This window comes from Pseudopipra pipra, chromosome 12 (genome assembly GCF_036250125.1).
Source record: "Pseudopipra pipra isolate bDixPip1 chromosome 12, bDixPip1.hap1, whole genome shotgun sequence".
Lineage (NCBI taxonomy): Eukaryota > Metazoa > Chordata > Aves > Passeriformes > Pipridae > Pseudopipra > Pseudopipra pipra.
Window position 1 is genome coordinate 2,744,883 of NC_087560.1, and position 23,015 is coordinate 2,767,897.

The window sequence follows — 23,015 nt, forward strand, 5'->3', positions numbered from 1 at the left end:
GCCACCGTGGAGAAGCAGCTGTTCCCTGCCAGCCCACGGGCACTGCCCACGGGAGGAGCTGGGCCCTGCTCCCAGCAGGGACTCACTGCAGGGGCTCAGAGCCAGGCTGAGCCCCCAGGGACACAGCTCAGCACAGCCCAGCTGAGCACACAGCCACGGGCACAGGGGAAGCACAAACCGGGTCAGAGGACAATCCTGCAGCCTGGGTCTGACCTGGGGGAGGGCAGAAGGCTGGGGAAAACAACACTTAACATGAGCAAATTGAGATGAACCAAATATGTAATCTGGTGATGAAATATGTCTGACCCAAGAGAGTTTTACTAATGCCTAACTTGGCACAGAACAGGATTTTACTCAGGCTTATTTATGGAGAACAGAAACCAGCAAGCAATCCATTTCTGTAGGGGCTCAGAAATAAAACAATTCACAAGTGCCTGAGCAATGTAGTAAAAAATACAGAATAGCTTTGTATAATACACCAATACATTTTTATAACTGACACTGGAATTACATTTTCCTTGCCTAAACATATTACAGAGACTGAATTTCACTTGTGTAGTATCAGGGTGAACAGTTTTCCAGTTTTAAAAGGCAAGACATTTTTATCAGAGTCAGACAGATCCACCATACCGTACTTTTTAGGGAACAAAGTATGGTCATTCAGAACCCAAAAAATACTTTTTGTCATTAAAACCTGGAGTTTACACCTCAGGATATTTACTACACTAAGATACTGCAACCACTGAAAGACAACTTGCCTAATCTAAGCTGTACTTAATGAAACCCAGTCATAACACTACTCCATTTTACTTCATTTCTAAAAATATGTTTTACAAGAAATCAACAGATTTTTTAAGAGCTACGAAATCACATATAAAATTACATTTATGTTAAATAATTATAGCATCGTAAACAAAGTTTATATAGAAACAAGGTGCAAAAAAAAAAACCCAAAACCTTCCAAGGCTGTTCTCAGCACAGCCTTGTACTGCTGAGCTGACACTGAGGAGAGACATCCTTCTGGTTTGACTCCAGTTTCCAACGTACCAGGGTTGTCTTTGGCAACGAGACCTTTGGAGAAGTCACTGGGGGTGGGGGAGGTCCGGCTGTCCCTCTTGGCTGCGTCCAGGTTGTTGCAATATTCCCACCTCTTCTGCTGGAGCTCCTGCAGCCAGTAGGTCATGTCCTGACGAGTGGCAGCCTGAACACACAGAGCCAGAGCAGTGGTGAGATCACTGCGTGTTCTCTGCTGCATGAACACAGCAATTCCAAGGGCAGCAGGAAAACCAACCCGGATAACGAGCAGAGCAGCAAGGGACCATCACTCAGAATCAGCAGGATTTACAAGAAATAACCACCAGTGTACCAGAGGCACCTCATGCACACACACACACCCACACCCACACACACCCCTCCCTGATTTTTAAGCCAACTTCATTTTCTATTAGAAGCTGTCACATGCATTCTTCTTCTCCAGTTCTACACTCAAACATTAGGAAACGCAGCAGCATCTTTTAGTTACACACAAAGCACTGTTTGAACACATAGCTACGATCCATATCACAGGGGAAAAAGATCCCATACACACTCAAGAAGATTCCCATTTCCTTTTAAATTGCTTTCTCACCAGCAGAAACCAACAAACTAATCATGCATCTCAATGCCTCCTACTTTAATTACTAAATCAACATATTGTATTTCTTGATGATCCCACGAGCAAAACAGCTCCTATAGAAAAATCATACTTCAAATAAAAAACCCAACAGGAATGTTTAATCTACAAGCCCAAAGTGATCAAAGTGAACAGGTAATAAGGGAGCAAGAATTCAAACACACCTTGAATAACAGCTCTAAGTCTTTTCAAAACACGTCAAATGAAAATACACAAATAACACCATGAGACAAGTGATGGCAGCTGACACTGCAGGTGCTCCCATGGAAAGGTTATTGTTATCCCAACATGCATCCTCAGCTGCCAGTCTGGGACAAGCACCTGACCCAGTGACAGGGGCTGTTCAGGAGCAAAAGGTTAACACTTGTGAGGAGACACTCCTCTAAATCCCTTGGTTTGTAAGAAAAAATAGTGCTTGTCTTTTAGCCAGCCTTGTTTCTACCTTTTCCCCAAGTGCTTGGTGGCATTATCAGTGAAAAACCCTCCTTGCTTGGGCAAATGACTAAGTTTGCTCTTTAAAGACAATTTAACTTCCTGTTCTATTTCTCACAGAGGGCACCTGTGCAAGGCACAGCCGCAAAAGAATGAAAAGCCACAAACAACACACATTTCCTTATGAAAGAAATGCAGTAAAGCACAGCAATGGCAGAGAACTATCTTCATTATAGATAGAACGCTTTTGGTCTGGTCAAATTGAGGACCCATTTGCCATCATATTTTGACCCTGGCAGTACTAATTACAAGACAAAGCCCAAACAGCACAGCAAACAAGAACTGTTGCTTCCCCAGGGGCTCTCTCTGGCTCAGCAATTTGCCATCTCAGTGTTCAGCAATCAGAGACACACATTTTTGTTTTACCATTTGGTTCTTTGTACCCGTATGAGCTTTAACGTCCCCAACATTCCACAGCAAATGGCTCCAAAGCACCGTGCAAGGACGTTAAACAGAAAACAGTTATTCCTGGAGCTGCTGCTCCAGCTCCTCTCAGTACATCATAAACAGGGTAAGATATAAGATAAATAAATCGTGGAAACATTAGTAAATCGACCAGTCATACACAAGGACACTGCAGGTTCACTGTTCTCAGTTGACAGGAAAGATATGTGAGACACTTCTAATCTGAAGTGGAAATTAGTTTCATATATTCTTGCTTGCCTGCTCATGGGAAACCAGAGAAAAACATTTCCCCCATAAAAAAAAAAAGACCTGGCAAAAGAATAGCTTAGAACTGTCTGTAAGGTTTCTCACTAAGTGTCACAGAGCTGGACACAGGGAAGCATCAGTCCCACAGCCACCTCTGGCAGCGTGGCAATGACCACAGCAGCTTTTTCAGTCCCCAGGCTGCAGTCCTGCAAAGAGCAACATCCCCCCGCTATTCCTTGTGCTCGAGGATTTCCTTTGCACTTTTAGCCAGTGGCTAAACCAGCCTTCACTTCTGCTCAACCTGAGAGCTCACATTTCCTTCAGATGGACTCGCACACAGGCCTCCTAGAGCCGTGTTTTACCGAGCTCCAGCAGAAACCAGCAGAACTCCAGGAGCTCCCAGTGACACGGGATGTAGCTCTCAGCAGTTCTCTGCTACCACAACACAGCTAACGAGGCAACCTGCAATTAACTTCTGCCCACGACTCCTTGAACTTAATGACCCTTTCTCACCACTTGCCCCGTTATTCTCTCCCCAGTCACCTTTGGAGAACCGGGAATTAATTTAAATGGAGCTGCTCCTTGTTGGCTGCTTTTAAATTCCCAGTTGCTCCTGACCTGCCTGTTACCTTGCCTTCCTGCCTGCCCACGCACAGCCTGCCTTCTCTTCCAGAGTTTTCCACTCCCTTCCAACGGTTTTTGCTGAGTTTATGTAAGCATCTTAGTTATTTACAGTTAAAACACTATCCTGGAAAATCTCTGTTTAAATGAGTTTTGTTTAAACAAAATTAATCTTTGAAGCTGTTGTTTGAAATGGACAGTTTAAAAAAAACCCAACACACACGGAACATGTTACCTCTCCCTCTTCCCCCACTCCTAAACACAACAAATTTGCAAATTTTTTTTTTTAATTCACTTTACCTGTCCAAGAAAGGAACAGTCCCATGCTTGCCCCATTTCTCATGACTTCTCTGAGTATTTGGCTACTGCCCACCACCAGAGCCAGGACATTTAACCAGCTGCAGCATCAATCAAATCTCACCAAAACATCCTTTATTGGGACTAAACTATTGCTAAGGTGCTTTCTTACTGCAGAGCCACACCAGCCACATTTTAACAGAGGCACTTCTGGGAGAGAAAAACCCACCATGAATGCCACCCAAACTGGTGTAAAAAAAGGAATTACTACTGCAAACCTACAGGCAACAGTAGCAGCAAGAGACACTTAAGTGAAGAGACACACAGTACTATGCAGTTTTCAACTTCAATGATGGAAAATTATTATCATTTAATTAATTAAAACCATTCCCTATATCCCCCCACTAAGAATGATGCAAGAACTGCCACCTTCTGATGCACACATGACACAAGCAGAAGAATGATTTGGAAAAAACAACCCCCCTCTGGCTTCCTCTACCTGGACACGCTAGTGGAACATGTATGCCAACATTAAACACTTTAATGAAGAGTCCAAAGAAATGCAACAAGACCTGATATTTTGAGGAATCTCATGAGAATTCTTGCCACAGTCCTCCTCTGAACACAGGCAAAGTCTCCCCTGAGCTTTTTTTTAATCACCAGAAAGTTTGCATTTCTTAAGATTTACTAATTCTGCTACACTCAAACAGCAAACCTGGAGCCAGATGGCTTTGTCTGGAGGGCAGCCCAACTCTTAATTAAAGCATTGCAACCACTAACCAGCAGAGTTTGAAGGAAAAAGCATCAGCTCAGGCAACAAATCACCCTCACAGCTGAGCCACCCTCTCATCTGCCTTAGTTCCCACAGCAGTGCTGTCCAAGCTCAACCCCCCACCATTACCCACATCCTTCCAGAGCACTGACAAATTAGAGCAAAAGCTCCAAAGTAATCCTCCTTTCAGCAAGTCTGGTGTCCAATACTTCCAAGGATCTGGGCTCTGAAAGCTGCAGTGCCTGGAATGCTGACACTCGGCCAATAACCCAGAAAAGATTTTTTTTCTTTCAAAAAATTTCTGTTCCCCTCCCAGCTCACCACTGTTCACAGAGAGGTCACCCACACTTGAGTGTCCAGACACAGTCCAGCATGGCTGGCCAGTGTTTCTTTGTGTGTCTACAAGACACTGCTTTAAAAATATTTAGAAACATATATATATACATATATATTTTCCCCCCTTCATGAGAGGCCTCACTGTGTGCACACAGCCAAATGTTCACTTGACTGTATTACCAGCATTCTGTTACACCAAGTATCTGCAGGATCAGGATTTGCATGCCTCCCATAAAATATCCTCAAACATCATCTATCCATAATTCATAAAGTACACAATTTTCTGAGCTTCTTCACCTAAAGGAATGGTACTTGCTATATATATCTTTAAATAGAAAAGCTTTTTACACACACTTATGTTCTTCTACTGTACTTTAACACAGAGAAAAGCTACAATCACACAAGTGGCAGGTTGGTTATCTACAGTCCTAAAATATGAAGAATTTGCTCTATTTGCTGTAAAGGCAGCAATATGTTTCTCCCAAAATTGTTATCTAACTGAGAAACAAAGACTGAGTACATCATACAACCCTCAGCTCCCATTAAATGACAGAAGACTGAGCAATCCAGATGACGAAATCATTACATTAACCAAAAACTGAGGCATTATGAAAAATAATGCATTCCTCAACAGCACCATCAGTTTAATCTGGAATTTCCTACTGCTCTTCTGAGTCCACAATCCTGACTGGGAAAGGCCAGATCACAAGATGTGGAAATTTTGAACACGTAGCAAGTTGAGGAAAACAAAGCATGTGAGTGACAGGGTGAAGAATCCATTTGACTTCACCTTATTCCTCGTGCTCTGTGTGTAATGTTTTCTTGACAGGCTAAATCACATTTGTTTTTAACAGGGGCTGGATCAGAGTGGGGGAGGTTTGGGGTTGATTTTTTTTTTTTTTAACATTTTGAATTCTTAATTCCACATCTACCTAATTTAGCCAAAGGATGTTTTTGGAGGCCTTAAAGAACTACCATGTTGGGTAGAAGAAAATTAATTCCAGCTGCAAAAGCCTTGGTGAATCACATGGCCACAGAAGCCCAGTAGGTCCTGCAACATCCCTCAAGATCTTCATTAATTCCTGACTTAGTGCACAAACACCTATAAGAGCATTTTTACAGACAATCACTCAGCCACTTTAGGGCAATCATCATAACACAAGAGGCACACAAAGCAAAATCAGCTTTTTCTGCTAATTACAGAAACGAACTTGACTTTCTTAACTGGCACCTCTTCTCAATCCCCATAAGGGAAACCCGGGGAGAGCTCCAATCTATGCAGGTTCTTTCACAGAGTACAGAAAAAACCCCTGATACAAAAAACATGGGCAGAGCAGTAGCATCACAGACCAAAAGATGCCAAGAAAAACATGTAGAAGGAAACCCCCTGTTCCTGACACTTCTGCATCAGTGTTGGGTTTGATTTGTGTCTTCATGACTGCAGAAAACACCCAAGGCTCCTCCTGTCTGCCTGACAGACTAGTTATTTATTACACAGGTGGCAGATACTATATCCCACTGCACTCCTAATCACAAATCCCACGGTCCTCAGTAAAGGCCCTCCTACTGAAAAAGGACCCTCACAACAAAAAATACGCATTAAATATCTTTCTGAAGATTTCCACACAAAAAATCACTAAATGCTAGTTAAAAAAACCAACCGAGCAAAACACTCTCCAGCTACCAAAAAGCAAAGCTCACACCAAGTCTGCAGCTTTAACTGGCATAACACAGATACTCAGGCTACAAAAGTAGATTTATAGAAAGCAATAAAGTCTTTGGTTAAGGCTATACAAAAGTAGCTTTCACATGTGATTGCACTGCTTTTCCTTCACCAAGTAAGTTAAAATTATTATCATATTAGTTTTCTAGTTAAATAACCTGCTTATTCTTCAGTAAAGTATTTTGATGATTCTGTATTTTGACGTTTCTACTTCTCAGAACAGAATGCTGAAGAGCTTGATACAATCACATCCCACAATCTCAGCACGTGCTATCACTGCTCAACTCTCCACTGTTAAAGAAGTGTGTAAGAGATATCTTCCAATATTCAACAGCAAGTGCCACTGTTTAATAATTTAATGGATTATGCTCAAAAAGTACAAAATTCACATGAAAAGTCACACTCAATGCACAAGAACGTTCCTTGAGGGGCTCATCTGCCTCAACAGCAACAAAAATCACAGATACTCGGGAGGATTTATTTCTTCTTTACTGAGTGGAAATGGTTTCCTCGGTTGTTTTTTTTTTCCTACGCGTGACAATAGAGGAAAGATATGTAAAACAATTCCCACATTCGCCTCTCGCCCTGCGAAGGTCCGAGTCCTTGTACAGATAAGGAGCCTCTGCTACTCTCAGGAAACAATTCTCCCTCCTCTTCCTTCCTCCCAATGCAACCCAGACACAGACTTGTGCCACGCACCATCTTTGCAGAATAAACACCCCAACACTGAGACCCGGCCCCTCCCTCTCTGCCTCCAAAACCACAACCCACCAGATTTCTTCGGAAATCTTTTCCTTCCACCCACTCGTTTCCCCAGAAGCCCCTCAGCCCGTCCCGCACCGCGCTCGGCAGCGGCGTGTCCTCCCTCACAGGGGCGCTGGGGACACCGACCCGGGGAGGGGACACACGGACACCCACCGACCCGGGGAGGGGACACACGGACACCCACCGACCCGGGGAGGGGACACACGGACACCCACCGACCCGGGGAGGGGACACACGGACACCCACCGACCCGGGGAGGGGACACACGGACACCCACCGACCCGGGGGAGGGGACACCCACCGACCCGGGGAGGGGACACCCACCGACCCGGGGAGGGGACACACGGACCGACCCGCAGCACACAGCGGGGACAGCCCGGCAGTGCCGCTCCCCTGTTTGGAAGCGGCACCTCCCTGCCTGTGCCAACGCGCCGGGGCACGGCGGGGCAGAGCGCGGGGCGGCTGCGGCAAAACCCCACGGGCCGGGCCGGGAGGGGGACCGGGCGGGGACGGGGACTGGGATGGGGCAGGACCGGGGACAGGGACGCACCGGGCCGGGTCGAGGATGAGTCCCGGGCCTACCTTGAGCACGGCGACGGCCCCGCCGGGCCCGTGCACCTCGAAGGCGGGGGGCTCGTCCCCCGGCGCGGCCGCGCCCGCCTCGGGCTGGTGGTAGCTGAACGAGGCGGAGGCGATGTCGATGTGCCCGAGCGGCAGCGGCTCCTGCGGCCCCTTGAAGTAGTAGAGGTAACAGCGGCGCGGGTCGAACACGAACCAGCGGGTGCGGAAGCCGCGCAGGGGCCCCTTCCCCGACAGCTTCTGCAGGTACCCGCAGAGCTTGGGGCCGCCGGGGCCGGGCTGCTCCCCGGCCGGGCCGTCCTCGCCCTCGGAGCCCGCCGGCATCGCCGCGGCCGCGCAGGGAGCGGGGCCGGCCCGGCCCGCGGCCTCTCGGGACTTGTAGTGCGGTCCCGCCCCGGGGCCGCCCCGCCCCGGACCCGCTCGGACCCGCCCCGGACCCGGCCCCGAGCGGGGGGACCCGGCCCCGGCCCGGCCCTGCCCGGCAGCCGCTCTGCTGGCGGGGGAAGGCGCTGCCTCCCCGCGCTCCACACGGACCGTGCGCTGTTACACTGCTGAGACCGCCCAAAAACGATCCTCCAAATGCTTCCTCAGCCCAGGGTCAGATTAACGCCCTTCTCCTGCAGTCTCGTGCCGTCTCCCATCCCGAGCCCTATCCCTGCCTGACAGCAGCCGAAGGAGTGGGGGAAAAGTACGGAAAATGCAGGCGGCATCAGTGGGTGAAAAGCTGCAGCTTATGGGGTTTAGACTCGTGAATGACCACGGACCAGACTGTGTTTTTACATAAGTGTTCCCTCCAGGGAACTTCTGGTTCTAGTGATAGAGAACTTCTGCAATAGAAAACTTCACTGTGAAGACACCAAACTGCCAGTGGTAACTTCACATCATTTTTCCTTATGTTTGGAACGCAGTGTGTGCCTATTTCCTTCAAACATGCTCTGGGTACAAATACAGAAAATGGTCAGATGTGGCACATTCATCCAAAACTGGGAGGAGACTGTTCCCTGTTTAATGACATTCAGCTTTTCACTCTCACCCTTAAATACAGCACAAAAGGGTTGCTGTCAAAATAGTTGTTACGATGGCTGGAGCTGATGTCTGCAATGGTGTTTTTATTAGGTTAATGCTATTTATGAAATAGGTTCATCTGACTGAATCCTGACAGTTTGGAAGTTCAAGTTACCCAGAAATCCTAAATTCCCCAGAGCTTCTTACTCTGTCCTCATTTCTAAATGCCTTGATTCATTTCTCAGGAACCATCTCATCAGCCAGACAACATTTTCATTCCTTGCTAAAGGATGTAAAGGATATAAACCACCTGAATATTCAATGTGATTGTCCATGGGTTCTACCTGGAGGTTGCCATAAGGGACTGCAGAATTCCTGGAGTCCTCCCCTCCAGGTATCACCTACTGGTAAGGGAAGTGCCGAGGGAGGAGATAACCAGTGTTGGCAGAGAAACAGGAGTGATTCCTTACAGCAACTGAGGTGTGGAGGTTATCTCCCCAGTCAGCTCACATGACATGAAGTTGGATCCACTAAAAGATTAAACATTGCAAACTAAGACTAACTTTTTTCCCTTTTTTCAGGCTAGAATATCAGATTCTGTGATTCTGCTGTCAAAAGGTGAGGACTTCTTAGTAAATGCAGACAGTAAGAAGGGCTGATCCTGCTTTAATAACAGGTCAGTAATGGTTTTTCCATATATACTTCTCAGCATCTTCTTCCCCAAATACAGAGTATTCTTGCTCTTCTGGTGGCATCTTTCTTGGCAAGGTACACAGAGAAAACACTGATTCTCTTTAGAAGCAGCTGGTCCCTTATCTCAGTCATTTAGACAAGTTGAAGTGCCCCAGCACTCACCCCTGATCTCATCAGTTGGGTGAAGCCTGGCCTGGAGAGCACCCCTGACTCCTGCTGGCTGTCAATGATTACATCCTGCAGAAAATCCCAGAACCAGAGGATCCAAAATCCTCAAAACTTTGAGGGCACTACTTCTCTTTTGCAATTTTCTGTTCAGCTTCCTTACAACACACGGCAGGAGAACCCCCTAATTTCACAAATGATTCATGTAAACAGAAAGTTCCCCTTCTTGGGAAATAAGTTCCTTATTTCATGTAGGCCCTTTATTTTCACAAACAAATCCAGATGGGGACTGGTAAATAACAGCAACTTATGTCTAAGTTGTTGTGGTGAATATAAATGAAAACAATACTTTTTCCTTTACCTGCCTCTTCCTTTCATGTTTTCCTGTCCTGGATGCACAGGTGACACAGATGACATTCTGTTGCTAAGAAATGTCTAGAACACAAATAAAAATAACAATATCACAAGACAGGATTTCCCCCCTGCCCAGAGGCAAGGGCCACTGAAGCTTTTGGGGTGCACATAACTTCTAAGCACAGTGCAACAGGCAAGTCACTGTTACACATACACAAACAGTGGTTCTACTCCCAAAAGGACTACAGAGCTTGTCAGACATGAAAATACTTGAAATTCCCTTTTATTCTGATGTGTTCTTCTCTCCCAAAAATTAACTACTATTTTAGTAGTAGCACTTTTGGCTGACAAGGCCATCTACTACACATGAAAATAGAAATATATTTACTCTCAAAAATGAGAGACTGGTCTAACTCTCTATAATTGTAATGGCTTTATCTTATAATGAATGTAAGCATTCACAGTTCTCGAATAAGATCACGTTTTATTCTGGAAAAAACAGGTAAATATGCAAGAAAAAAAGAGAGTCTCTCATTACTATGGAGGCAGAGAGAGCCCAGCTGGTGTGTGTGCCAGGCTCATGCTGTCATGTTTACAGAAGCACAGGAAACACCAATAAATTACAAGCAGCACATCTGTACTGAGCTTTTGGGAAAGTGAGATCACGCTCCAAAATTAGAGTGGCTGAGAGCATACACTGCTTCCTTTCACAAAACAGAAAGCAAAAATGACTTTGTCTCTTGTCTGATAACTTTTCAGAAGCAGGGATTCAGTTAAGAGATGAACCCCAGAGTTCAGAGCTTGCACAGAACATGTCGGGTTTTGCCTCCCAGAACAAAGGAACTACAGACAACACTCCCCCCCAGATCCTCTCCCCCCCACTGTCAGTCCAGACCTGCCTGCTGGGATGTTGGTTTAACTGCTGCTTTTGCTGCATTTTGATAAACATTTTGCAGGTTCCTGCAGTGTGTTACCCCTGACTGTCACTGCCAAGGGCTGTGTACAGCACTCACCTCCTGTATTGCACATTATTGCAAAGGCTGAGTGGGTTTGGCCTGCTAGTATTTAAATTATTTGGAGGTGGGGAACAAAAAAACTTTCCTCAGCTTTTCCTTTCACCAACACAAACAGGCAGAATATTTTTCCAAATTGCTGTTCCTGATGCAGTCTGAATTGTCATCCTGCAGGCACCACAATGCCCAGGAAGAACAGCATATTGTTACATTTCCAGAATATTTTGTTTTCCTATATGCAAACAATCAGCCAAAGAATTCCACGGTCTGTGCTTTAACTGATGGCAATGTTTCCTTCTCCAGCATTATTGTTTAAACACTAGATGGTGCTCCTTTCCTCCAGCACATTCCCCATTTTTGTTCCCCTCTCGAAATGAAAAAAAAGATGCAGTGAATAAGCAGGGAAGCTTAGTTGCAGTTTCTGATTCAGTAGGAAAGATCTTATTTAACTTCATTTAACTGTCTCATCTAAGCCCAGTTCAGAATATGACAACATTAAATGCACTGATTTTACTTTTTTGTTGTTGTTGCACTGCATCTTATCAAGAACTCTTCACTGTGAAAAGGCAACAATTATACAATTCAGTGAATGGCAGCATTGATTTCTACTTGGACATCTGTGATCTGACTTGTGAAGATATCCAGGCAAGTTGGGAGCCTTGTAGAGGAGAGGGAGTCCAACTGGACCCCTTATGAATAGAAAAGCAGGAACTACTTAACTGTGGCAAGGAGCTGAGCAATCCATATGCACATAATCGTTGGCCTGTCAGCATTCCTGTGGACCCAGGCTGGCTGGGGAACTGCTGCAGTGCCTGACAGGAATGCTGAAGAGGGAAAACAGAAGAATTTACAGTACTGTTGTGGAGATTCAAAGATTAATGGGTAACAGATATAAACACATATAATGACACAATTAATAAAACATAATTGTTTTAGCTGCTTACAGTGGAACTTACTCCCAGGGATATGGACTTCTTTATTTATATTATTATATATATGGATATACTTCCATGTAATACTTGATTTCCAGTGGAGAATCAAATAATATGTGAATATTTGAATATAATGGGGACTTACAGAAGTGCCCAGTAAGGGTTCTATGATAACCTAGATTTACACCAGATTACAACTGCTAAACAGCAGTTACACAGTCCATTAGTGTTTAAGTTGTTCTTCCTTTCAGCACATTTCAGAGGCCCAGCCAGTTTTCTCACCTGTCAGTCACACTGTGGCCCCTTTCCTGACTTTCTTACTCATCTCTGGCTCCACTGTGTCCTGGCTGACACCTTTTCACCTGCAACCACAAAACTACATTTCTTCAGTAGCTCCTGAACTTCCTCCTGTCCGTGTTCAGCAGCTGTGGGTCACTTCCCTCCCTCCCCTGAAATCCCAGCAGAAACCTCTCCAAAGACAGAACAGCCCATGGCCAAGGTTCAATGCTGCTGTGGGATAACTGCAGTCATGGGTATACTGGGAAACCTTCACTGCCTCATTCCAGTTGTCTTTCCCAGGAATTGCAGCAGTTCCAAGCCCAGAGCTCAGTGGATGAGTCTGTATTAGCTCACAGCTCCAGTTTACACACAGCCCCAGTGCCACCAGTGCCCACTGCTGGAATCCTGGTCCAGATGTGCTTTTCTCGTTTCTTACCCTTTTATCTTCACTTGGAATGTCCAGAAAGCTCACATTTATCTCCCTAATCTTTAGATATTTAACTGAGGCTTAAATCTGCAGTGGCAAGTTCAGTGTGATCCACACATGGAAGGCATGTTGCAAGTGATAAATATATTTGCTCCAGCTTCCATCTGTTATCAATGGGGAAGCAGCAGATATTGAGGGAGAGCAAACAATTTCAGGGTTTGAACTTCAGTGGGATGAATTCCAGTCTAAATGCTTTGGACAGGGAGTTTCCTTTTGCCGTGAAAACCCAAAACTTCTGTGAAGTGCTTAACATACTAATTAAAAGTTACATCATTCACACCAGCTCTTTGCAAATAAGCTTTCTCCAAATAATTTTACTTCTTGAATTTTTATCTTTATCACAGGTCCATTCACCCCTTTGCAAGAAATAAATCAAATATTGTAGTAAAGGCTAAATGTATTTGTCAAAGCTGAATGGGATTGAAAAAACTACAGATGGTTAACTGAAAAACACTTACCTTTGTTTTAAATAAAAATCAGTAGCTGATACAATCTGACCTAAAAATAGGCAGATTTAACCAGACTATTTGGTCTAGAATCCAGGCTACATTTGTCACAAGAAAATTATTTTGCAGGAAATCTCTCTTGCTATTTGTTTCTGCTCAAGACAAACATTAGCAGAGCTGCTTTTCCTGTGGGTTTCTGTTTTGGAACTTCTGGCTTTGGCTTTGTATAAAGACAGGAAGCACAAGGAAAACTGAGGAAATACAGATTCAAGAGTAAGTCATAACATTCAAATCTAGAGCCAAACTAACCCCAAGACCTTTCCAGCTGAGGCAGATATCGAATGTTATCAAGTATTATCTAAGAAAATGTGAGGGGAAAATTATCCCATCGTATCCAATTTTGCTAGAACTATATATGCCAAATTTGCAATTACATCAAACCACTGGCTTACCTGGCAGTGAGAAACACTTGTTCTGACCCTGTTGCACCAGTATCAAAGGAAATTCTGTAAAAGTCTAGGAAAAGAGATCCATATCCTAGGAAAAGAGATCCATATCCTAGAAAAAGACACTTTTGTTTGGAATCTTCTGAAGGCTTCACTGAATTAATCTCGAGGGTTTCCCAGACAGCTTCCCAGTCACAGGACTGCTGTGCACTGACATAACCCAGTTATTTCCTGCATGCAACATCTGCACACAGCAGCAGCTTTCCCAAAGGATCCCTGGGGAGTTTTCATCTGGAATTCATCTCTCACGAGAAGTGGCAGGGTCTGGGGAGTATATGGCGACATCAGGTTTATTAAAACAAAGAACTTCAGCTCTGTCTCTTCAAATTTCTGTCTCCTCTGCTTGAAAAAGGAATAAGTCCTGCACAGCACTCTGGAAAGGCAGCAGAAAGGAGAGAGGGCTGACAGAAGAGAAGGAGAAGAGGAGAACCTGGGAGAAGGTTGGTGAAAGAACTGAGAATAAGTAAGGAGTAATGGCTTAATTACTGCCAGGGCACTAAGTGTTGACCCAGGCTCTTCAGTCCCAAAGGAGACACAATTCCTGAAGAAATAAGTGATAAATTTCCTGGAGGAAGGAGGAAAGGGGCAGGACATGAGGCAGTAACTGTGGTTACACCAAGGTAGGATTTCCTGGTTGTTATTCCTCTGTTCAGACATCCTCAAGGTATTGTCACACATTTGCAGTTACAGCTGACTAAACAAATTTAAGTAAAAGAAGAAATATCTCCCCTAAAAGACCAGTTTTGGGACAAACTTAATTACATTAATTGCACTTAATTACACTAATCTTACAGCAGACAAAATGCCAGTATTTATAGTGGAATAACTTCATTAACCAAGAAAAGACTCTTTCTCAGAGTCCAGACCCTCCTGTGCTTTTTGGAAGACTCTGGATACAAACTACACATTGTTCCTTCTTCAGTAATGGACAAAATACAGCCTTTTATAATAAAACTCCCTGCACTCACCCGTTGGTGACGCAGCAGTTTGGGCTCATCCTCTGTAAGAATCTATCCAAAATTTTGACCAAAATACCTCATACCTTCTTGTGAACTTTGGAAAAGCTCTCCTAAAAAAAAAATCTAATAGTGCTCTGCATTTTTTGGATTTCAACTGGATTGAAGACAGAAATACAATGAAGGGGAATTTCCACCCTCCAGTCCCAAAGCAGGGACAATATTCCAGAAGCACATCCAGCTATTTCCATTCTGTTCATCTGCTTTCACTGACCACGTGCACTCAAAGAAGCATCAGGCCAAAATTCCATTCTCAGTGGTACTAACGTTTGAATACATTTTTTTTCTGGTTTAAACAAACTCTTTTTAGCAGCTCATTATGCTCACGGATTAAAGATGCAAACCAGTCAAATCATAAATCCCTGCCATGCATCACAATCATAAATCAAAGCTGCCACCCACAAACCCCAAAACTTCTATTGTGAGCTATCAAAAATAATTTTAAAAAGAGATGTAAATTATTTAATGAATTAAAAAAAAAAAAAAGAAAAAAAGAAAAAAAGAAAAGAAAACCCAGGCAGCCAGCAACACTACTACAGTAGAAACATTAAAAAAAGGATGATATTAGATGGAAAGCAAATCCCATTCACAAAAAAGAAATCACCTATGAATCTTGATTTAAAATTATTGCCACAATTGTCTTTTCCTCCTGGCCCTATAATACATTTCTAAGGTAAAGCAGAGTTTAGAAATTGGCTGCCTCAGCAGCCACAGAGGTGACTGAAGGTCCTGCTTGGGGCAGAATAAATCAGGAGATGACCAGGGAAGTGACCTTGACTCTTTCCTTTGGTTTACCCTCCATTTTCCCCTTTTTTTGTGAAAGATAAAAAGAAGATAATTTAGGATTAAAGGCTACATAGAATCACATTTGTAGATTATTAGATCAGCCATCAACTAAATAATTCCACCTGCTTATATCTTATGGTAAATAGAATAGGGGAAGCCAGGAGGTTTTGTAGGCTTCAAAACTCAGAATGAAGCTTCCTGAGTTCCATCAGGGGATTCCCAACCCTCTCAGTTTCATTTTATGAAGGCAGGGTTTTTTTCTAGGCTCTCCTCAGATAATGGGCTTAACTTTCCCTGCACTGTTATTCTGAAGCTGAGCTGCAGGAGCACTGAGTGTTCTACCAGCTCTCTGCTGAAAATAAGAGCGACCCTCCAAAGCACACACTGATATCTTCAAACAACTCTCAAGTTTCTTCCCAGGAGGAGTTTGGTTTAAATATGAAGATACTGTTTAGAACACTTCCTTGTGGCTTTACCAGGATTTGTTTTCCCAATGCTGACTCACCGTGGCAGGGCAGGGGCAGTGCTGGTGAGCCCGAAGCCTCCCTGTGTACACAATGTCCTCACTGCAAGGGAGCAAATGAGAGGGAAGAGCTGAGCTCAGGCACAGCTTTACAGGAAATAACAATAAAGTGATATCTGTGATGCCTGTGTGCTTTATGAGACCTCAAGTGTTCTTTGTTTACACCAGTAAAGCAGGAACTTCCAAACAGGCACAGCTGAAAGGGCTAAGGAAGATTTTTTTTTTTGCATTTTTCAGTAGTCTCAGGTTAACTACTCATGTTTTAATAAACTCTTCAAAATCAGAGAGACATACCAGAGGTAATTACCAGTTTGTAATCCCCCTTCTTTTATCTGTCATGTGAGGTTTGAATATTTTCTTCCATTTTACATGGAGTCTCGTGAGGAATGAGACAGTAAAAATACTTGTGTCAATCTGTTTGCTTAGTAGCATTTCTTCAGAAATAGAATAATTTATTATCTGCAGGTTTTGATTTCTTGTTTATGCATTCCATGTTTGAATAAAGCCAAGTATTATTTAGGGACCTGATCTGAATCCTGCTACTGAAGGGAGTAGGAGTTGTGGAGATCAGGCCCCCAAGGATATCTGGGTACTAAGGAATTATCAGAGTGAGAAAAAAAAACCAACCCTCCTCTAAGCAAATCAGGCTGAGCTTAATGCATTAATAACCCACTGCTTAAAAAAGTGGATTTCTTGGAATGAAAAGACCTCAAAGCACACAAATTTCTCTGGACACCAAGTATTCCCTCTGCTTTTCCAGTTAGAGGAGAAAACTGGAAATGGAAAAAACACTGAGAATTAGTCACAAGGGATTAAGTCATTCCACCAGGAATATCTGCAAGCCAAAATTTAAAGATATGTAGTAAGAGAAACTTGTAAAACTGTAAATTCTAATGCTACTGTGAGTATGAGGATGTGTGAAGTTACAGTAGGGAATTTTATCTATATTTCCTTATCATATTTGGTTGTATCATTAGAAGAACAGTAGCCACTAAAATTGCCATAAAAGAGATAAAAAATTTTAAGCACATGAAAAGCCTGCCTGAATTTCTTGGGCTTTAATTTATTTCTGTGAATATACACACCAATTAACTCTTTTGTTTAGGCAGAGAAAAAACAGTCTTTCAGTGTCAAACTCCTCCTAGAGGGAATTCTCTCTGAATCTACAGGGGTTTTTACACAGAAATTTATATCTTATAAATGCACAAAGAAAAAAAATTAAAAAAAGAAGTTAAAAAAAAAAAAAGGCAGCATGATCATTTTCTGAAAACCTGAAATACCATTTTGGTTAAAATATCACTATTCTTTTTCCTCTCCAGGTCATTATGGACAAAGTGGCCACAGGACCAAGCCTGGTAGAGTTCAAGAAGCTTTCAGACAAGGCTCTCAGGCACAGGGTGGGATTCTTGGAGTGTCCTGTGCAGGGCCAGGAGTTGGACTCGCTGATCCTTGTGGTCCCTTCCAACTCAGCATATGCTGTGAGTCCATGAACAGATGTCTAAGTAGGAGATCATTTCCTTTTAACAGGGGGCAAAAATCTGGTGGATAGCCATTTATTTCTAAGTGCCACTGAAGCAACCCTTAGTACAGATTGCTAAAAAAGATTCCCAGTGCTCAGCATGGATTCACTCTCAGTGCTGGTGTGTGAGGAGCAGCTCAGACCCACTGGGGATGGAAGGACTGGGAAAAAGCTGGATCTGACTTCTGGACAGGGAAATACTTTCTCAGACTCAGCTGAAAACCATCAAGTAAACAGAGGCACCTTGTACCTGCTGGCTCAGAGCTGTACATGAGGGACCAGAACAGGCTCCAGGGATGTCCCAGAGGTTAATTACCAGTTTGTAATTCCCCTCCACTTATCTGTCATATGAAGTTGGGATATTTTCTTCCATTTCACACAGAGTCTCGTGAAGAACGAGACAGTAAAAATCCTGGTTGGTGTAAATCTGTTTTCCATCTCTCACAGAGCCTGAAGAGTCTTCAGTTCTCACCCCTTGAGCCATCAGCCACCGATTCCCAGAGCCTGCCAGGGTGCAGAGCACAGAGGAAGCTTGGTCTGTGCTGAATTGCCCAGGCTGTGACTAAGCCCTCAGCAATGAGCTGCCTTGCTCCTGGCAGGCTGCCACATCCACTGATTTCACTGGAGAAAAGTTACAGTAAAAAAGGGGGGAGGCTGGACCGGTGCCCACAAGCCTCTTTAGCAGGGTTAAAACACTCTGTCCTACATTTTCAGGCACATATGGCCTCAATCTGCATGTGGAGAGGAGGGGACAGAGGATGGTGTGTTACTGCAGGGCTGGAGAGCACACCCCCAACAGCACAGGAGTCCTGTGTGTGCAAAATGGGTACACAGGAGTCAAGGATTTACCTGTAAGAACACTTGGATCTGAGCAGATCTTAACTGGGAAAGACCAGAGGGAAGGAGGAGCCTCCAGTGCAAGAGCAAAGCTCCCGGGGCTGCCACACCTGGCTGGTCACTGCTCCTGCAAAGGAGGGACAGTGGAAGCAAAAGGAGCATCACTGGGAGTTCAGATTGGGCAATGCCTGTTACAGACAGGAATGGCAGAACCTCCAGGGAAATAAAGGCACTTTCATCTGTAATGCTGAGGCTCTTTTAATTCTGCCAAGAGCAGTCTCTGCCTTTTCCCCACCACAGAATTTGATAGTCACACCCAAAGCTGCAAAAATGATGCAGACAGAAAAAGAGAACATCTGTGCACTGTGTCCTGTACTTCTGTTTCGGACAAACATCTTAATAAGGACATGAGCAATTATAATTTTATTACCCTTAATGTCTTCCTCATCAAATTTCAGTCCATTGTCTGTCCCAGCCGAGGTGTACTGGGCAATAACATTATAAACTCTTTTTATTCCTGCTATTATTTCAGCCCAAACTGATTTACTGTGGATCTTGAGCGGGAATATTTCTCATTCCACAATAAAAACTCTGTCTCTATCTTACTTTATATTCTGCTGTTTCAGGATATGATCTTAATCTTTTCAGGTGTCTAGAATATGAGTTTTTATACTTTCAACAAGAAAATCCCTCTTAAATTTTTCTGATGTACATTTCGATTTTCAGGGACTTGAATAAAACACTTTTCTATTAATGTGCTGTTGAGACACACAAAACTTCCTGTGTCATTATGTGCAGTCTTAAAATCAGTAATTAACCACAGCTTTCATATTTTTGTTTGTGGCATCATAGATTCTATACCATATCCTGTATTGCAGGGAAATTTAAACAGTTAAATGAAGTTGTGGTGCCACCTTGTGAGGTTTCATCATAAGTGCCTCTAACATGTACAAGGAGATAAAAATTAGCCCTGGGGGAAAAAAGGAAAGGAGGCTGTTCCTCTTCCCCTGCAAGAGATTGCAAGAGATTCCAACGCTGAGCCTGTTGACAAAGAGGAGCTTGTGGTTACTGGCTAAGAAAAGAGCATTCAGCACTTTAAGGTTCCATTAAAAGGGCATGAGAGGCCACAAAGAACCTCAGCAAAAACCCAGCTACTTTCCCCAACACAGATCCAATTACAGACATGAGTTAATTCCACTGAAGTCAGCAGAGTTACTGGAGATTAATATGGAAGTAATGCAGATCAGATTTTGACCTGCAGGCTGTTACAAATCCTGGCCTGCAGTATTTCCTTAAAATAATGATCAGCTAAAATAACTCGGTTGTTACTTACTTTTCAACACTGTTTTAGTCACTCCCACAAGCTCCTTTTGGTCCCCAAGATGCTCTGAGTGTATATAAATGAGATCACACACACACACACACACACACACTTATTAGGTAATGGGTTTCCTTTCTCTTTGCCCATTTTTGAAGGCAAATATAGAAATGTCTGTTCATATTTAAGACCCTTTTTCTGCACTACGAAATGTATGTCCTCTAGCTTATAGACCAAATCCAAAAGTGTTTTAAATCTTTCCCTGTTTCATTTCATTCCTAAATGCCCTGATAGTTCTTTTTGAGTAAGCAAGGCTTGTTAGTGAATCTGCTGGATCCTGCCAATAATGCTATTGCAAAAAACCAGCTGGTTTGTTCCCTCCTAACAGGATTGGATTTGTTTTTAAAGTCCTCATGCTGCTCTCCTGCTCACTCAACACTTGCTGTGAGAAAAGTTTCAGTCCTAAGACCTCCAACTACAGGCAATTAAGAAAGTGCAAACACAAAGCTGCTTCAGGAATCTCTCCCTTACCTTTGCCACCAGGTGCTGCAGCAGCTCACCCCCCACCAGGCAGTGCTGTTTCTCTCTGCAAGGATTTAGTGTCTGTATCTCTCTCAAACTCCAGGAACACACGATGTTGCTCCGGTTTTTGGCCCAGGAGATGAAGAAAAGTCAAAAACACAAAGGGAGTTAGGCCAGCTGTGCACGTGTGTCTGCAGCACCTGCCAGAATTCTGCTTGAACTGTGGGCAGGGATAGTCCTCATTTCTTTTCCTCTGTTTCTCAGCTCAGCTGGAGGACTCCAAGGTCACACATCTGGCTGCAAACCCAAGTGTCTCTTCAAGTGCTTTGTGACATTTGGGTCAGGGAGGACACAGGGAAACACTGAGCACATTCCAAGGCAACTGAGGTCTTCCTTTAAGATGGGAGGATGACCTAACCATGGAATGACACACAGCTCTCAGGAAAAAAGGAATTTAACTAACAGAAATCTTAAGATATAGAAGAAGAGCATTGATAGGTCAAAAGGAACTGACCTATGTCATCAGCACCAGATCCTTTTGGTCTGAATAATCTGATCCAGAATCATGCAACCTGGTAGTTTACAATTACATCCTAATCATGACAGAAAAACACACCTCACAAGGCTTTCAAGATTCAATGTGTTTCTTGAAAGAAATTTAAAAAAAAATTAGGCTGATATTTCAATAAATAGGAAGTAATTTTAACATAATTCCTCTTCATACCAATGTCATGCAAACAGTTTGATTCAAGCAAAACATCTAATTTAATCTGCTGAAAATGAAAAACACTGAGGCTTGAATATCTTCTTACTCAATCAGAACTGAATATCAGGACTTATTTATGTTAATTTTAACTTGGGTAAGGGAATTCAGGTTTTGATTCCTTTATCTAAACAGAAATTGGTAGGAGGAAGCATTGAAGTGCTAAAAACATGACTGAATATGATCACTCGAAACATATTTTAAAAAGAAATGTTATTACTAACATACAAGTTTCATTTTCACTGTGCTACCTTAGGCAAGTCTGTCCTTTATACCTTGAATATCCTGAATTTCCACTGACACTTTTAATGTACAATCCTGCTACTAGATAAATACTTCTTCTTTCTGCACAGTGTGTAAACATGAACAGCAAATACCCTGCAAGCTCACCATACAGAAGTTTCTGAGGTAGATAAGCATCACCATCCCTACAGAAATGATAAAAAAAAGGTTAATTTCTCTAGCAGCATTTTCAGTAAGAACACCACATTTCATCCTTTGAAAGATTTAACTTCACAGTCATTGGAACAACGACCAGCAAACAAATTAGTTTGTGCTCAGCCTCAAAAATCCTCAAAGCACAAGAGAATGACTCAAAGGTTTTAATGGTGATGACTTTGATACAGAAGCCATGTAGGTGACAGAGCCCTTCTATTGACTGTTAGAACAGTAATTAATACACACATGATTGTCTCCAGGCCCCAGTACCCAAACAATACTGGAAGTGGAAAAAAAAGAAAGATCGAGCTGATTTCCAGCTGGAGGGGGAAGAGAAATATAGAGCTGCATTCATGCACTTTATGGGAAAGATTGCATAGCTGGTTTAGAAAGAAAATGTCTTTTCATGTCCTTAGGAGGAGTTCTGTGCTTCTTCAACTTCTTCATGAGTTCCAGGGGATCGTATTCATCCACTTGACATCACCAGCCCACAGGGTGAGGAAAATACAGGAGCCCCACTGGAGTAAGGACACGGCTGGAGCACTGACCTCGGGGAGGGAGGGATCTCGGGTACAAAAGGCAAGGGTTTCAAGTTTCATAAGGACACCACGATCCATAAAATACCAGCTGAAGGTAAGCACCAAACCCAGCAGCTGCCATTTCAGAGGCTGAGAGGCAAACCTGGGCTGTGGTTGTCTTCAACACTGGGAGCTTGATCTTGGCTGCAGTTCTTTCCCCTCAGAGAATTTCCATGCAAGACCCCCAGCTGTCCAACACAGTGATAGAGGCATCTCATTAGTTAAGGCCCGTGCTTGCTTTCAAATCCTCTTGGAAAACACACCAAAGCTAACACTTCTCTCTCTCTCTCTTTTTTTTTTTTGCACTTTTAAGAGCAGTATTAAATATTCATAAATATAAAAACTATGTGGAAATACCTTTAATAATATTCTGATTCTGACTGTTTAAAAAAAGGGGGGGAAAAAAACCAAAAACCACAACCCAACTACCAACCATCTTTGCCAGAGTGCTTGGCCAGCAGTGAAGATAAAAATTTGACTGTTCCAAGTATCCTGTAGAACACATGATGCTTCTGTCTCCTTGTGGACCAGAATTACTTCAGTACTTTCTGCTGAGTTCTGAGAAGCCCTCATTAGAGGACAGAAACCCCTGGAGTGCCTGAGATTCAGAAAGGCTGGACTGGCAAAGTCATTTCTGATAACACTGGCTCTCAGAAACATCTTCAGATTCTGATGTGGAAAGTACTGCAAAAGAAAGAAAAAGATTAAGAGGTTTAAACATGTTTGTCACTATGCACAATATTTTTCCTCAAGTACAAAAGGGAAGGTGCTGTGTAATGAAAGGGATTCTCTTCTTTCACACTCTGAGAAGATTTAAACATGATGGGAGAAAATTCCAGCTTCTGAAAATGTCAGCTCAGGGGGCTGAGCTCAGCCCTGCATTAAATCAAGTGCAAATTGATCTATTCATTGGATATAGTGCAGAGA

The 23,015-nt window shown here is 43.4% G+C and overlaps 2 protein-coding genes and 1 long non-coding RNA gene across 12 annotated transcripts in view; 1 reads left to right on the top strand and 2 right to left on the bottom strand.

Moving 5' to 3' along the window:
- Nucleotides 1-8,328, bottom strand: part of TBC1D2B (TBC1 domain family member 2B) — a 32,447-nt gene extending 24,119 nt beyond the window's left edge. The window contains exons 1-2 of one of the 3 annotated variants that reach the window (XM_064668394.1): nucleotides 7,912-8,328; nucleotides 1,048-1,201 (exon numbers count right to left, since the gene is read on the bottom strand). In XM_064668394.1, the coding sequence (XP_064524464.1) occupies nucleotides 1,048-1,201; nucleotides 7,912-8,232 (475 nt within the window). In that variant the 5' untranslated portion in view covers nucleotides 8,233-8,328. Of the gene's footprint in view, nucleotides 1-1,047; nucleotides 1,202-2,547; nucleotides 3,224-7,911 lie in introns of those variants that run through there. The other 2 variants (XM_064668393.1, XM_064668395.1) reach the window with 2 other exon arrangements.
- On the top strand, nucleotides 7,979-22,011 carry LOC135420700 (uncharacterized). Its single transcript, XR_010433680.1, has 4 exons — nucleotides 7,979-8,076; nucleotides 9,495-9,589; nucleotides 17,433-17,591; nucleotides 21,927-22,011. It is a non-coding gene; the product is annotated as an uncharacterized LOC135420700 (long non-coding RNA).
- CIB2 (calcium and integrin binding family member 2) overlaps nucleotides 21,659-23,015 on the bottom strand; it is a 45,980-nt gene continuing 44,623 nt past the window's right edge. For 7 of the 8 annotated variants that reach the window (XM_064668422.1, XM_064668421.1, XM_064668423.1 and 4 more), the window contains one exon: nucleotides 21,659-22,772. In XM_064668422.1, coding sequence (XP_064524492.1) covers nucleotides 22,751-22,772 — 22 coding nt within the window. In that variant the 3' untranslated portion in view covers nucleotides 21,659-22,750. The remainder of the gene's footprint in view (nucleotides 22,773-23,015) is intronic. The other variant, XR_010433679.1, reaches the window with a different exon arrangement.